This window comes from Homarus americanus, unplaced genomic scaffold (assembly GCF_018991925.1).
Source record: "Homarus americanus isolate GMGI-L3 unplaced genomic scaffold, GMGI_Hamer_2.0 scaffold41027, whole genome shotgun sequence".
Lineage (NCBI taxonomy): Eukaryota > Metazoa > Arthropoda > Malacostraca > Decapoda > Nephropidae > Homarus > Homarus americanus.
Genome location: NW_024745073.1, coordinates 1057039 through 1072823, shown reverse-complemented (window position 1 = coordinate 1072823; position 15785 = coordinate 1057039). Strand labels below are relative to the sequence as shown.

General features: G+C 36.7%; 2 protein-coding genes and 1 long non-coding RNA gene across 3 annotated transcripts in view; 2 read left to right on the top strand and 1 right to left on the bottom strand.

Annotated features, from left to right (window-relative positions):
- The window catches only part of LOC121878381, a 27279-nt gene extending 20126 nt beyond the window's left edge, over nt 1-7153 (top strand). Inside the window, exons 13-14 of the mRNA XM_042384587.1 lie at nt 4297-4334; nt 6982-7153. Coding sequence (XP_042240521.1) covers nt 4297-4309 — 13 coding nt within the window. The 3' untranslated portion in view covers nt 4310-4334; nt 6982-7153. The remainder of the gene's footprint in view (nt 1-4296; nt 4335-6981) is intronic.
- The window catches only part of LOC121878384, a 24488-nt gene extending 15471 nt beyond the window's left edge, over nt 1-9017 (bottom strand). The window contains exon 1 of the long non-coding RNA XR_006091144.1: nt 8812-9017. This is a non-coding gene — a long non-coding RNA (uncharacterized LOC121878384). The remainder of the gene's footprint in view (nt 1-8811) is intronic.
- LOC121878382 (tudor domain-containing protein 1-like) lies at nt 7191-15785 on the top strand. Its single transcript, XM_042384588.1, has 5 exons — nt 7191-7478; nt 9010-9209; nt 14257-14346; nt 15028-15152; nt 15441-15785. The coding sequence occupies exons 1-5, from the start codon at nt 7244-7246 to the stop codon at nt 15535-15537; spliced, it is 747 nt and encodes a 248-aa protein (XP_042240522.1). The 5' UTR covers nt 7191-7243; the 3' UTR covers nt 15538-15785.

The following is a 15785-nucleotide window of genomic DNA, read 5'->3' as shown; positions in this document are numbered from 1 at the left end:
TTTTCACATTCTGAATGAACAATTGTGTGTGGATGTAACAGTAAAAGAAAAAGAACAAATATATATATATATATATATATATATATATATATATATATATATATATATATATATATATATATATATATATATATATATATATATATATATATATATATATATATATATATATATACTATATATATATATATATATATATATATATATATATATATATATATATATATATATATATATATATATATATATATATGTATATATATATATATATATATATATATATATATATATATATATATATATATATATATATATATACACACACATACACAGTAGTACCCGATTTCTGCGTCAATTGAACCCACAGGGTACCAGCGGAAAGTGAAAACATACGTAAATGGAACAACAGAACATATGGGATTAATTCCAATAGAGACTGGCCCGACCCCCAAACTCCACTTTTCGACACAATACCTATGTTGTAGTAAAAATAACATCTAAATTTTATGATGGTATGCTCACACAATTAATATTTAAAAATACAGTGTGGTTAATGTCCATTCAAATAATAAACTCAAATCCACCCCCTCTTCCCAGCTCATTGGGCCCTACCTCTCTGAGAAATGATTGGGTGAAACACTAGATTTTAACGCTTAGTAATAAATAATACCTCAGACTAAAGTTAGCATAATATAATTGACATCTCTGGATTCCTTGCTGGTCAGGGAATATTTTGAATGTAAATTTCATATATTTTGCACAAAAGATAAACTACTTGCTTTGTGTAAACCAAATTATTACATTACATCTAAAATTTGTATGTCTAATGCAAAATCCATGATGTTTATATTCAAAATGATCATCATATTGTAAGAATTCCAGCAATGTAAATTATATTCTGGTCCATAATTTGTATGAATTTTATGAGCTAAAACAAATATCTTCAGTTAAAAAAATTCTTCATGACACTATCTGTCAATCAGTACCCCAATCCTGCCTCTTCCAACTGGCCAGATGGTCGGTCGGTCCCAACCTCCCCCACCCCTCCCTACCAGAGAGAAATGTTGGGTGAAAACTAATTTTAACTTTTAGTAACAAATAATACCTCAGACTAAAGTTAGGATAATATAATTGACATTGCTGGATTCCTTGTAAGACCAGGAACATTTTGAATATAAATTATATTTTGCACAAAAGATAACATATTTACTCAGAGCAAACATTAGATCTAAAATTTGTATGTCTAATGCAAAATCTATGATGTTTATATTCAAAATGATCATCAAATTGTAAGAATTCCAGCAATGTAAATTATATTCTGGCTGGGTAATTTGTATGAATTTTATGAGCTAAAACATATATCTTCAGTTAATAAAAAAAAAAATTCTTCACAACTGCCGGATGGTCGGTCAGTCCCTCCCTACCAGATAAAATGTGGGAAAACCAGAACATTTACCTTTTTAGTAATAAATAATACCTCAGACTAAAGTTAGGATAATATAATTGACATTGCTGGATTCCCTTTTAAGACCAGGAATATTTTTAATATAAATGTAATATTTTTTATTAAAATATATATATATATATATATATATATATATATATATATATATACACAACACTTTTCATACTATCTTCCTCATACAGTACAGTGTCTTGAAGCTTCTAAGATGGCCATAATAACCTGACACCCAATAGTACCCATCCTAACAACTTGTCATCATGAGGGCTGCTGACAATTGGAATTCATGGATTATAAACATAAATACAATAAGTAATAACGGCATTCATATAGCCAAAAGACAGTAAAATTGGAGGTCAAGAGAAATAGGTTTAGAATTCCTTGTTAGAACTTTTATTTATTTGTTTTAATTTCAGAGAATTAAAAGTTTTCAATACAGGGTATTAGTTTTAACTAATACCTCCAGTTATGTAGTGTACGTTGTCAGTATAACCATTATCTAAGCTTTTTTTCTCTTTCTCTCCAAGAAGTGGCATGTACAACATCATGTTGAAGACAGTAGAAGGTTTATTTGTGAATAAGGAGTTTGTGTCTCGAGGCTTTGCTACATCACGTTACTTCTCTCAAGTATGTAAACATAGTGAAGATCAACAAAATTGGTGAATAACAGTCATTTCTTAGTTACAGGATGTGTGTTAGATGCCATGCGCCTTGTATACAAAGGAGAATTAATAATAAAAAAAAAAAAAGGTTATTTTACCAGCAATCTTACAATTATAAAGAGTTAGGCAAGATGAACTCTTCAAATAATGAAAGTGACTAGTGACTTTTATTTTATTTTTTCACCACTTATCAGTTGACTAGTTGTTTGGACGCTCTATCCAATTTTAGTACAGGAGAGAACCCGAGGATCAGGAAACCTGTGATGCTTGGTAGGGTTACACTGGATAACACACCCTTCTCACGCAGGTCTGAGCTGAGGCTCAACCTTGACATGTTCGTGAGAGTCATGTGCAGTTCCGCTGTACCACCAACTCCTCTGTTATAGCTTCTCTTGGTATAATGATTTTCATAATTTATTTTTTACTTTATTTATTTATTTTTTTTTATTTTATTTATTTTTTTTCAAAGTAAAACTAGAGCTCTAAGATGCAAGCAGGAGCACTATAATGAAACGGTACTCTATGGCAGGCATGGGCAACCTTTCCTCGGTCATGGGCCGCAATAATGCATTTTAAGTATTTTTCATGGGCCAACCCACCAAAATTCATATCCTACCTAACCAAAAAGTAATGTTAATATTGTATTAACACGGACAGTGAAGCAGTTCATCCTCATGTCCTCCTTACGATATTTTCAGTTTACATTCACAGTCTTTTTCCTATTTATGAAACAAATCCATCATCAAATTTTTTTAGGTAATATGTTAAAGTTTCTTGCCTTTTAACAGAAGATGAGTGAAACAGTCTGTGTATACCGGTATGTTGATTTTTCCTACATTTACAGCATTTTTCTTACTAATGAGACACCCCCACTAGAATAATGCCAATGTCAATCCTGGAATATGAGGAACTACAATGAACAACCTATAGGCACATCTCTCTTTCTCTCAACCCAAAATTAGGTTTTATTTAAAATCTCAGTATAGGTACTGAGCATGCTGATACTGAATCTATGGTCCACAATTCGATTGCTGGGTAATTAGTGGTCATATTGACACTCAAGATATTAATTACATGATTTCACTGCTAATTACTCCTCGAACCTGGTCAGAACTCACACAAGTTAAAATGTTTATATTGTTGACTATATATACTTATTTCACCGTTACAGTTTTGTAGTTACCCACTCTTAGGTGATGAAAGAGTAACGAATCTTGTGTGCAGTTTATTCTTTAAATAAATGTTGCTTTACTCACCATAAACTGGCTGCATCTACCTGAACGTGGCTACATTAAATAGAATTTCTCAATCACTCCACGGGCCATACAAACACATAGTCAGGGCCGCTGGTTGCCTTTGCCTGCTCTACTGGGTAGTGCTAATCGGGGTCAACAAGTCATCAAATCAGCTGTTCACTTGCAGGTAGTAGGCAGCTACCAAACAGGGAGGTACTACTGCCTGGGAAGATATTGGAAGCATAATGTGTTGTCTAATGGTAGACCCTGCTGCCATATGGCATCACAAAACTTGTGACTAAGTCCCAGGTTGCTCATCTGACTTTCTGCCTCATTTACACACAATTGCAGGGTCTCAACTGTTTCTCTTACTTTCACAACACAACATACATACTGTATATTGTTTATCACTCTTGATCTTTTTTTTTTTTTTTTTGTATTTCTTTATTATTACATATTCGCCCCCCCAGACCCAGATGTGGGTCAGTGATCTGGCCCGGTGGCTAATCCTCCCCCAAAAAAAAAACTAGCAGTGCAGCGGTCATTATTATGCATCATCCCCCCCACCCCCCACCCCCCCACCTCCACCATTAACAGCCAACCAGTACATACGTGTTTGTAATATGTAGAGCAATCTTTATTCTGCTAGCCTGCAGGCTTTTGTGACCCACATGATCACTTTGGACTATGTTGGTAGATAACAGACCGAGTCAGTTATTTTTCCGGATTCGGATATAACGAACTTTTTGGTTTAATGGAACAGCCTTTCCCCCAATTAGTCCATTGTATCAGGGGTTTACTGTACTCCCACATAATGGCCCCAACTCTCTAATTTGATTGATCCCATTACTTTATACCACCCTCACATCACCCATCATTTTATTCAGATGAATTTAATTTAATTTAAATATATTATAAAGGTACTTTGTTTTTACAGACCAGGACAGTAATGATGATACTACTGAAGAAATACCAGTAAGTCACTTTTAGTTACATTGTACGTATTTGAATTCTAAAGTGGTTTGTATGTAGCTCATAGAGAAAGTCTGTAGAGGATTGTTATTGTATTTGATTTGCAGCCTTTTCCACTGTTTTTAGTACGTATTGTAGAGGAACTGGTGTAAAAAAAATGTAAACTGTATACAGGGTATCCATAAAGTCCTGATTTAATTACAAACATATATTATTTGCAAATGTCATACGATATTCAAAATACAGTTTTTTGCATTTGCTTAGGTAAAAAACAAAACTTGAATAGTTGCTCTTTCAAATGCAAAACTGCATTTCAATATTTTATGCCATTTGCACATTATTAATAAATGTTTGAAATCAGAATGGGACTTTATGGATACCCTGTATTATATATTTGATTGCACTTCTCTTTCTTCCTTCAATCACTGCCCCCTCGTTTAATGCAGTGGTTACATTCCCAGAAAATGCTGTGTAGTGCGAATCCATATGAAGCAAAGAAGAAGCCACAAGTTCAGAAGATTGTGAGGGCAAACATTTTTGTAGTGAAAATTTTAAACTCTTCAGACTTGACCAACACTGGCACAGTTATAGATAAATTCTGGATCCAGTACAAGCTAACATTGTATAACAGAGATGTGACCAACCGTCCAAGCAGCTAAAGAGCCGATCAGTGGCGAAGAGCATAAAAGTAATATCATAACGGTAAGGAGGCATATCATATGTCCCAACGGGATGAAGAAACTCCACTATTTGAGACTGAATGTGAAAAGGACCTAGGTGTGTATGTTGACAATGAGCTGAAGTTCTCGCGCCATTGCGAGAAGGAGGTAAATCTTGCAAATAAATTATTGGGTCTTATAAGAAGGTCGTTCAGATATCTAGACGGTCTGTCCCTCGTAACGATCTTCAAGAGTGAAGTGCTTCCCCATCTGGAGTACTGTCACCCCGTCTGGTCCCTGAGATATGCTAGGGACTGTCAGTTGGTTGAAAATGTTCAAAGGAGGGCCACCAGACTGGTGCCTACCCTTTGGCACCTCAGCTACCCTGAGAGATTGGAGCTCCTGAACTTGCCTTGCTTATACTACAGACGGGCAAGGAGTGACCGAATTGAGGTCACAACTCTCACTCCGAAAAAGTTTGCCCTCACAGTTTTCTGGACTTGCGGCTTCTTCAACCTTGAGCTGTGACCCCTTGTGGGGCGAGCTTTAGTTGGGTTAAGTCTTCTATTATTTCTACTTTTATGTCTGGCCCGCACTGTATGCTCAGTGTTCCTTACTGGAAGTGTTTATAATCAAATCATCTTGACAGGATATATTTCTGCTGTTGGTAAGTCTCTGTACTTTACTTATCCTCTCTGCCACTTGTCAGCTTACTTGTTGGTTAGGCAGTCAGTCTGTTCTCTTTGAACACACTTGGCAAGTACTGGTCAGTGGTCATGCACCTGAACATGCACCAGTGTTGGCCAAGTCTCGATTTAAAGGAACGTACACTTGGTCCTGTCACAACACACTGGCAGGTTATTAAAAAGAGTTCACTACTCTTACTTCCAAGAAGTTAGCTCTGACAGCTTTCTGTATTGTTACCGTCTTTAACTTGAGGCTTATAAACTTACATTAAATCACCCCTTGTCCTTCTGCGGTATAAAATAGTCGTTCAAAAACCTTCTTATATCTCATGGTAAGTGAGGTATCTGAATGCAAGCACTAATTTGCTGGCTATCCCCAGGGCATTCTCCATCAATTGGCAGTCTTTGGGTACCTTAGAGACCAATCCAAATTATAATGCTCCAAGCAAGGCCAGATTAAGAGTTTGCTAATATTCCTTCACAGTATTTGTTCCGGGCACAGTGATTGGTCTAGCGAAGAAACAAAACAAATACATTACAACTCCATCTAGTGGTAGCTTACTGAACTAAACTTACTCACAGTTGCAATATGAACATTTAGTTAATTGCTTATTGCCAATATCGTATGGACACTGTAGCCTCTTGAGGTATGGGGAGAGAGCCAATCAAAGTTAAGGTTAGTTTAGTGAATCTGGACCCTAACCAGTGACAAAGAAGATATGTATAAGAGTTGGACTATCCAGAAAATTTTTTGTGGAAAAACAATTAAATGATTCAAATTCTTTTGATGATGAGTCTAACCCAAACAAAAGTAAGTGGCATGGGAGAAATGTGGGGCTTGGCTTCCATGCTCACTGCCAGCTTGTCTATGGTCAATCTGCTGAGTGGGTGGCATATCAAGTAAAAAAGACCACCCCTTTTCTCATGTTAGGAGCCCTGGAACAAGACGCACAATTTGTGTAATCTAGAATACACACTACACCAACAGTGTAGTCATTCCCAATGGTCATGGTTCCCTAGAGGGGATACCCTAAGCTCTATGATCTTGAATATGGCTACTTAATAGACCAACAGTCCTCTGTGGGCACTGCTGCACCTGTCCTACTCATTTCAGGCGAACAGTACAAGGCGGAACAAAAAGATGATCACTATACCAGGATGGATTAATAGATGAACTCTGGCTAAGGACTCAGTAGTTCTTTAGTATGATGTCCTCTTGTTATTTGAACCACCTGTCTTCAGGCTTTGTCAGAAAGGGGGAATTCAGGATAAAATTTTTATACTGTATTTATTTTATTTTTCCAGAAAGATTGGGACCCAATGTCAGAAATATATATGAGTCAAGAAATGTCAAACATCTACAATGATGAGTGTGTAGAGACAGTGCTTTTTGGAATGAAAAACACTGATGAAAGACGCCTGTGCAAGTTTTATCGCGTGGGACGAAAATGTCCTCGGGGTGAAGCATGTCGTTGGGAACACACAAGACTCAGGGATGGTATGTGATTTGGAGTAAATAGTTCGATATATCCCTGCTATAAAGCTGCTGATTACTGTATTACTATACATGTATGTAGATAAGGTTTACTGTAATATAGTACTTAATAATTCTAAGCCACTGTTTCTGCTCACATTTACAGGTGTAACTACAAAAAAGGAACCAGTATTCTCTGAGTGTTTGGGACATAATCTGCTTGTATGTGAAGGTTCTGTACTTGCAGTTGTTGTAACATTGGTTATTAGTCCAGCACAATTCCAGGTGCACCTTCCATTTGGAGCAGTGTGTCTTCGGACATTACATGGTGAGTTGATCTTCAATAATCTTTTAACACGATCATCTCTTGATACACTTAAAAAATAAAACTCCTATTATAGACTGTGCATACTTAATAAATTATCTGTAAGATATTTGCACTTAGATACCCCCTTGTTGTCAGTTGTGTACAGTACGTAGGTAGTTGATGGATAATGATTTCTTAAAATTCTCTTGAAAAACATGTGAACTTAGACTGATTGTTTGATAGTTTTCTACTGCTCTTGAAATGCACTGCTGGAAGTTAAGGGTAACTAGTCGTTTCCTGACCTGAGGCATTTTCTCTTCTCATCTGGTCCCTGACATATGTTAGACTGACAACCTCCAAAAGAGGGCCACCTTACTGGTGCCTGCAGTCCAGCACCACATATCAAGAGATATTATAACACCTGCAGTTATTTAGCTTATACAGAAATATTAATGGGCAAAGTTTAGGGTAGGAGGGCCAGGGGAAGGTAGAGACTAGGATAAATGAATGAAATTAAAAACTGGGCTCCCAGAGATACAAAACCTCAGAGGATTGGTAAAAACAGCCCAAGAACCTTTAGAGTGAAGGACTGGCCGCCAACTCTCAGATATGAGGACGATACTCTTGATAGATTGAAGTTATATAATAAGTTTAGGTGTGGGTGTAGATCCTGAGGGGATGCATCCCCCCTAGAATTGGGTTGGAAGATTTCCTATATGAGCATCCTCCTCATACACTTCATGTAATCTTAAAGAAAAAACAAAATCAAAACTTCCCAAATTTTGAACAATTTATTTTTTTATTACCGGTATTTTTATTTTTTAATTTTTTAATTTGTTGTTTTGCTGTTCAAAAATCATTCTGAGAGATAGGGTAGTTTGAGAGCAATGTTCATGGTTAGTTTTAGCCTGACAGTGAATGTCAGCAACAGTTGTCAACCCAGGTCATCAATACAGAGACTGACAAGGTCATGCTGAGCCCAACATCCCTTCCCCTGACTCAGACCTGACAGTGATGTCAGAGTCAACACTTGTATACTTATGTCATCATCAATATTCTCCTACAAGATGTCACAGTCAGGGACATTGGGGTCAACTTCTGGTGACATGGGTGACCAGCGTACATGCCGGTAATTTTGCGAAATAACTTACAAACAGGTTAGGTTAGGATGGCTCGTGTAGCTTGATACACAGTTAAGTGGTTCTGTTTTTATTTATTATTTTTATTTATTTATTTTTTTTTTTTTTTACTTTGGTTAGCCTGTTTGTAAGTTATTTTGCAAAATTACCAGTATGCATGCCGGGAATTTTACAAAATAACTGATTTCACAAAAAAGAAAAAAACATATACTCACTCATTCACTGTGGCTGGTCTGAATTTCAAGTGTACCCTCAGTTCAACATTTTAGATACAATGGATCCATTCCACATATGGCATGTCCACAGTCAACTGTCATATTGAATGGGTTAAGGAAAAAAATAAAATTATTGGTTTAGAAATTTTTTTAAGTGAACAGCTATGGTTAAAATTACAGTGTTCACAAATTGTACAGATGATGAAAGAAGAACGGACTTGGAGATGTTAACGTCGGACATGCAAGAGTACTACAAAAATACCTCGACCCAGTTACAAATGTGTCTGCCTGCACCTGGAGAGCTAAAGGCCCACTGTGAGATCAAAGAAGGAAAGCTAGATTGCTCAAGAGTTCGTGTCATAGATGTAAAAGGAAAAGAAAAACTTTGTCAAGTTCAGGTATGGATATTAAGGATACTTATTGTATAATCTTAAATTTGTGCAGTAATAGGAGATGAGAATTGTAACTCCTGTTGGAATGGCTTTTAATGGTGATGGAGTAAAATAATTTGTTCTTGTTAACACCCATCATCAGGCTGCTCTCTTTACTATGCTACTTGGCCCATCATGCAACTTCCCCATTTGACTGTTAGGAGCTGTTTGTATGATCCTCATTCTTCCTTGTCACAACCATAGCCCTCAAAACAATTGAAAGGTTCCCTCTTGAGGTAAGAGATCTAATTAGTATTGAACTACTTGGTCTGTATCTCATGCCACCTCATTAGGCAACTACATTTGATTTTATGGTTACTCAGCCATCTTCTTTGTCTCTAACTGACACTCACAGTAACTCTTTTGTTTCATAAATTCATGAAACAATTTACCCATTCAGGTTTTACATTACTTGATATACTTTTATCCTCTTCACCACTGATCGGCTCATTAGCCGCTTGGGCGATCAGTCACGTCTCTGCAACTTTTCTTTTTCTTTTATCCTCTTCACCAATTGATCGGCTCGTTAGCTGCTTGGGGGATAGGTCACGTCTCTGTTATGCACTGTTGGCAAGTTCTGGGCATGCACCGGCTCTTGAATGTACCTGAACCTGCTCCAGTGTTGATCAAGTCTGGTCTTGAAAGAGCTCACACTTGGTGCCATCACAACACTTTCTGGTAGATTGTTCCAAGAGTTCACAACTCTCATTCCAAAAAGTTTGCCCTCACAGTTTTCTGGACCTGCGGCTTCTTCAATCTTGAGCCCCTTGTGGGGCGAGCGTCCGCCAACTCCAAGTAAGGACACTCGACCGAGTAGTGCCCCTGAGATGCTTATACACCTCAATAATAGGTTACATCATTATTAGATAATCATGACAATGGAGTGTGTGTGTCTTGTAGGCTGAGGTTTGCAACGATAATATCAGAATGCTCCAAGCTGTATTGTCCCTCAGAATGGTAGCCAGAAAACTAAGCATGAATGTGAGGAATAATATGGTTCATAAGAGAATGTTTTATCACCCACCATGATAATGGTCTTATCATAGGGTCTGCCACACACAACCTTGGCTTGATCCTTACACTGGATAACATGATGGGAGTATAGCTGACATATGAGCACGTGATGGCTAGTGCCATATGAGGCTAAATGTTCCAATTTAGCCACCATACCTTCCTCGTTAGTTATGATGAGATCTATTAGTTTTAGTGTTTGTTCACCTCTTGAGTGAATTTGATCTTTAACATGTTGGAATATTAAATTATTTCTCAGTTTCTACAAAAAAAAGCTGCAGGGTTATAAGGTCATTCGGTGTAATTAATTTCTCCAGTTGATTTTGCCAAAATTTAAGTCTTCCATAACAAGCTGAGTGCTGTAACATTGTCTATTAAGTATCATAAAGTCCTGTACAGTAGTTCAATAAATTACAATTCAGGGATCTGTACTTATATTCAACAATGAGTGTGTCTTCCCTGCAGTTTATTTCTTCAAAAATATCATCCCCCGCACCCACACTTGACTGGCTGTAAGGTTTGTTTATGAATTAGTCCAACCCTGAGTCTAAACTGGCTGCTGGAAATGGCCAGTATTAACAATGGTGCCTGTGAAACTGAGGTATTAATGAACAGCATCTCAGTGACCAAGACTAGCCTTCTCTTGATTGATATGTGCAGGTGTTAGCTAATGGTTGTAGGAACCCATTGCAGTACCTGGTTATGGTTTGAGGGCACATGGGACAACCCTGTAAGTTTTGGGCATTCCTGTGTAGGAAATGGACTTTCCCAATATTAAATTTATAATAAATCATATGTAAGTCATTCAGAGGGTATGCAAACTAATTTGGATATTTTAGAGTTGGTCATTGAGCACAATTTTGGCAGAAGATAACTTGGGTATCCTATTTTCCACAAAATCTGATGTACCCCCCTTAATTGTTTTGTATGCCTGTTTGACATTAATCCTTTGGGTGTGATGTTTACATTAGTCTTACATCAACCACATTACCCTTAGGTAATGTAATTCTGCTGCTGTCAAAAAATGGTTCCCCACTCACTTGCATATACAGTACATATTATAATATTATGGGAGACAGCTGTGGTGCCAGCATTTGCTGGGTTCAGGCCAATGTTTACATGTTAAAAGAGCCTGGAGATGGTATGCAAAGTAGTCAAAACAGTCATCCCACTACCTTAAGGCTTCATTCATATAGTTATCAAGGGATTTATTTTGGGGATGGGGGCCAAATTTCCATGATGTCATGGTACAGAGATGAAATGCTTTCACTGGCTCCAACAAGTTGTGGGAGATCACGAGTATGATATACAGGTAGTTCTCCTATAACGCGATAATTGTGTTCTTGTAAAATATCGTGTTATAGAAAATCGCGTAATAGAAATAACAGGGCTTATGGAGAAAACAGGGTTAGGTGCAGATTACTCGAAATCGAAAAAATTTAGTAGTTAGCTTAACACAAAGGATAGCAGTCTAAATAAATGTTACATTCATATCTAATAATGAAATCATACAGTAAATGTAACACTTTACTTGATAGGGGAGAAGGGTGATTTTGAAGTTGATAAAATCGAGCTTCTCTTCAAGTGTTATATCCTTTCTTTTACGATCATCACCAGGAATTCTATCACCAGAACGCTTCTTGTTGATATTCTTCTTTACTATATTCACAGTTAATACCACAAAATTGGAGAAATAGTAAGCAAAAATCGCGTTATAGCAAACAAGCGTTCGCCTTATACAAATATCGTTCCTAATTCATAAATTGCGTTAGAGCGAATTCGCGTTATCAAAACACGCGTTATAGCAGAACTCACTGTATCCCAAACTTAATCTTAGCGTGTCTTGCACTTACAGTAGGCACCTCAACTACCCTGATAGATGGAGTGCCTGAACTTGCCTATCTTATACTACAGACAGGCAAGGGGCAACCTAATTGAGGTATATGTACAGTGGTCCCTCAATTAACGAACACAATTGGTTCCACAGAGTCGGTTATTAACCGAAATATTTTTTAACTGAATCTATTATTTCAGTGGGATATTGAGTAATTGGTTCCAACTCACAGAAAAAGTATACATACAAAGTACTGTTTACCGGTAATATAATTAACAAAACATTAAATATAAACTAAATACAGTACTGTATAGTATACTGTACAATAATAAATAAAAAAAAAACAATAGAATACTGTATTTTAACTTACTTTGAGGTGTGTATGTCGCCGGCAGTTTTGTTCACATGTCAAACTGCTGATTGTAGAGGCAGTTGATGATGACATGCCCTATTCTTTACAGAGTACATTGGTTCTAATGCCTTCTTCATGTTTCATAATTATTTCTGCTCTATATTATCAAGATGCTAACTAAATTTCAGAATGACCAATTATTTTAATGTAAAAATGCAAAAATATTCAAGAGACCAACAAACTCGATGTTCACTCCATTGTAAACAAATTTAAACTGAGAAGCGTTGGTGGGTGATTCAATCAGCTGATGGGCGCACAAAAACTGTTCCCTGTACTGTATATATTATCAATATGTTAACTAAATTTCAGATTGACCAATAATTTTGATATAAAAAATGCAAAAATATTCAAGAGACCAACTTTCTTAATATTTACTCCAGTGGAAAGATGAACAACGATGCCATAGAGAAATCCGACTGCGAGAGAGATTTAGGAGTAATGATAAGTAGGAACCTTAAGCCAAGTAAACAATGTGTTTTTGCTCGTAACAAGGCTAATAAAGTACTTGGGTTCATACAAAGGAGTGTTAGTTACAAGACTAGCGAGGTCATCCTAAAACTGTATCTTGCTCTTGTGAGACCACACCTGGATTACGCAGTTCAGTTCTGGTCACAGTATTACAGAATGGATATAGAATCATTGGAAAGAATTCTGAGGAGAATGACAAGACTAATCCCGGGCATTAGGAACCTTGAGTATAGAGACAGGTTAAAGCATCTTAATTTGCACTCCCTCGAGAGATGTAGAGCGACCTGATAGAGGTGTATAAGTGGAAGTCAGGGCTAAACAAAGGGGACATTACAAAGGTACTCAAACTATCCAACCAGGAGCAAACTCGTAACAATGGTTTTAAATTAGACAAATTTAGATTTAGGCGTGAAATAGGTAAACACTGGTTTGGAAACAGGGTAGTGGATGACTGGAACAAGCTACCAAATATCATCATTAACTCGAATACGCTGAATAGCTTCAAACATATGTTGGATGCTTATATGAGCAATAGAGGTTGGGTGTAAACGGGACTGCCCAGTATGGGCCAGTAGGCCCGCTGCAGTTTCCTCCATTCTGATGTTCTTATGAAACGAATGTAAACATAGAACCAATTACTGTATTGGCAGACTAGCCGATCAGCTGATGCACACACCAAGACATGTTTCTAGTAAGCCTGTCGTTAATCGAAGTTTTGTTCTTTAATGGAACTGAAAATCCTTATGGGAGCTAATTCGTTAATTGAGGGACCACTGTATAAGCATCTCAAAGGGCATTACTCAGTCTAGTGTCCTTACCGAGAGCTGGCGGACGCTCACCCCACAAGGGGTCACAGCTCAAGGCTGATAGAAGCCGCAGGCCCAGAAAACTGTGAGGGGTACCTTTTTCTGAGTGAGAGTTGTGAACTCTTGGAACTATCTGCCATTGTGTGTTGTGATGGCGCCAGGTGTGAACTTTTTCAATTCTTGGAAGAGGTTGGTTTTTCCTTCATCTTTTGAAAGTTTTTAGTCAGGTCATTCTGAACTTTATTTCCCACTGCATTAATTCACTTCACTTCATGCTAATTTTTTTTTTATTCTCAATATCTTGTTATACTGTATTTTAATATTGTGAAATTTTTATTCAAGATTAAATGTGGCATTAATAATCAAATTGTTGAAAGCCAGAGCCCTAAGACAAAGATCAAACTTAGATGATTAATATTCCTTACAATTTTATGTTGTTCTATTTGTTATAACTTTGATTTTTAGGCTTGTTTTTCATTTCAGGTTTTCTTTATTGACTTTGGTTATATGGAATGGGTTCCTGAGAAACAGCTTCATCCACTTTCCATAAAGTTCCTTCATCTACCTCCACAAGTAAGAGAATACCACCATCTAATTTAATTACATAGAAAATATTGTTTAAAAGGGATTCTAAGAAACAGTATCATATATAGTGTATGATGATGGTGTATTGTCAGTAATGGAATACCTGTGTATGTGTGAAAGAGGTCCCTTATCCTCTTTGCCACTTTTCAGCGAAGTAGCGTGTTGGTAGTCAGTCTGTTTTCTATTGTGCACTGTTGGCAAGTACTGGTCCATTGTTATCTGCTGTGTTTTTTGTTTATGACAGTTAGTTTGGATGAGTGAGAAAAAGTGGTGTAGTGACCTTGGATTACATTGTGCTTATGTTTCGCGAGATTTTTGTGTAATACAGTATTAACGATTCTTGTGTATTAATGATGAATGAGGTGTATACTGTAAATGTCTGGAGCGGTTCTGGTGGTAATGATGGCCGTAGAGAAGGTCGAGAAGGAAAGCCCCAAGCCAAACATGGCTACCAGAAGGTGATCAAGAAGAGGAAATACACCCTTGAAAAGAAACGAGAGATGATCAAGTGGTAAATAATGTCACTGAAGAATGCAGTAGATGAAGTTTACAACGTGATTCTCAGTAGATCAAAATAGACAATGGACCTCTTGACATGGTTTTTTTTCCAGTTCACTTAAAATAATCTCCCACATTATTTATTTATTTACTGTACTTATTTTTTGTCAGGCACTAGAATGCCGGTTAACTGGAGTTGAGATTCCAGATGAGGGATGGAATCCTGCAGCTGCCAGTCACCTGAGTGAGTTGACAAAAAATCAGGTGTTGGTTGCTTATGTCACTCACGTTGACAGGTAAGATTATGAAGATATTGGTAGACATTGCCAAACTTGGTAATGGAAGAGAGAGAACTGAAAAATAAATTGTTAAATCATGTGCCTTTGCAAGAAAAAAAATTCAAACTTGCAAATATATTGTCATTAAGAGATAGCTTTTCAGATAGAGCCATTATAAACTTTTAAAAAGAGGGTATCTTGTTCTTAAAGGGAAATTAAAATGTATTTCACAAAGACCTTCTTCACAATCAAATAAATTATGCTTTGTAGAAAAAAAAATTAAATGGTATACATTCTATCCACCAGAGACCATCAGCGACTGGGTGTAATTCTCCTTGACACTTCTGAAGATCAAGATATCAACATTAATGAAACATTTTTGAGGAAGTTCCAGATAAAGTGAAATAAAAATTACAACATGTTATCCAAAGTCTAACTAACCAAGTCTAGCAATGAGCCGAGCTTTTTTGTGAAGTCGTTGGCCAAGGCGAATATTCTTGCTATATTTTCCCATCCCCTAGCACACTATCTTTCAGTTAGCCACTTGAACTTCTCATGTAATCATTATTTTTATACATATTATTATTAACAATTCTCTTCTTCCTCTATTATTATTTTTACAGTGGTCCCTCGATTAATGAACACAATTGG

Excerpts from the sequence above, each read along its gene's own strand:
- LOC121878382 (XM_042384588.1), top strand. The coding sequence starts at position 7,244 with ATGTATGTAGATAAGGTTTACTGTAATATAGTACTTAATAATTCTAAG. Across the intron at positions 9,210-14,256 it reads AAAAACTTTGTCAAGTTCAG|GTTTTCTTTATTGACTTTGG; the intron begins GTATGGATATTA and ends TTTTCATTTCAG. Across the intron at positions 15,153-15,440 it reads TATGTCACTCACGTTGACAG|AGACCATCAGCGACTGGGTG; the intron begins GTAAGATTATGA and ends TCTATCCACCAG.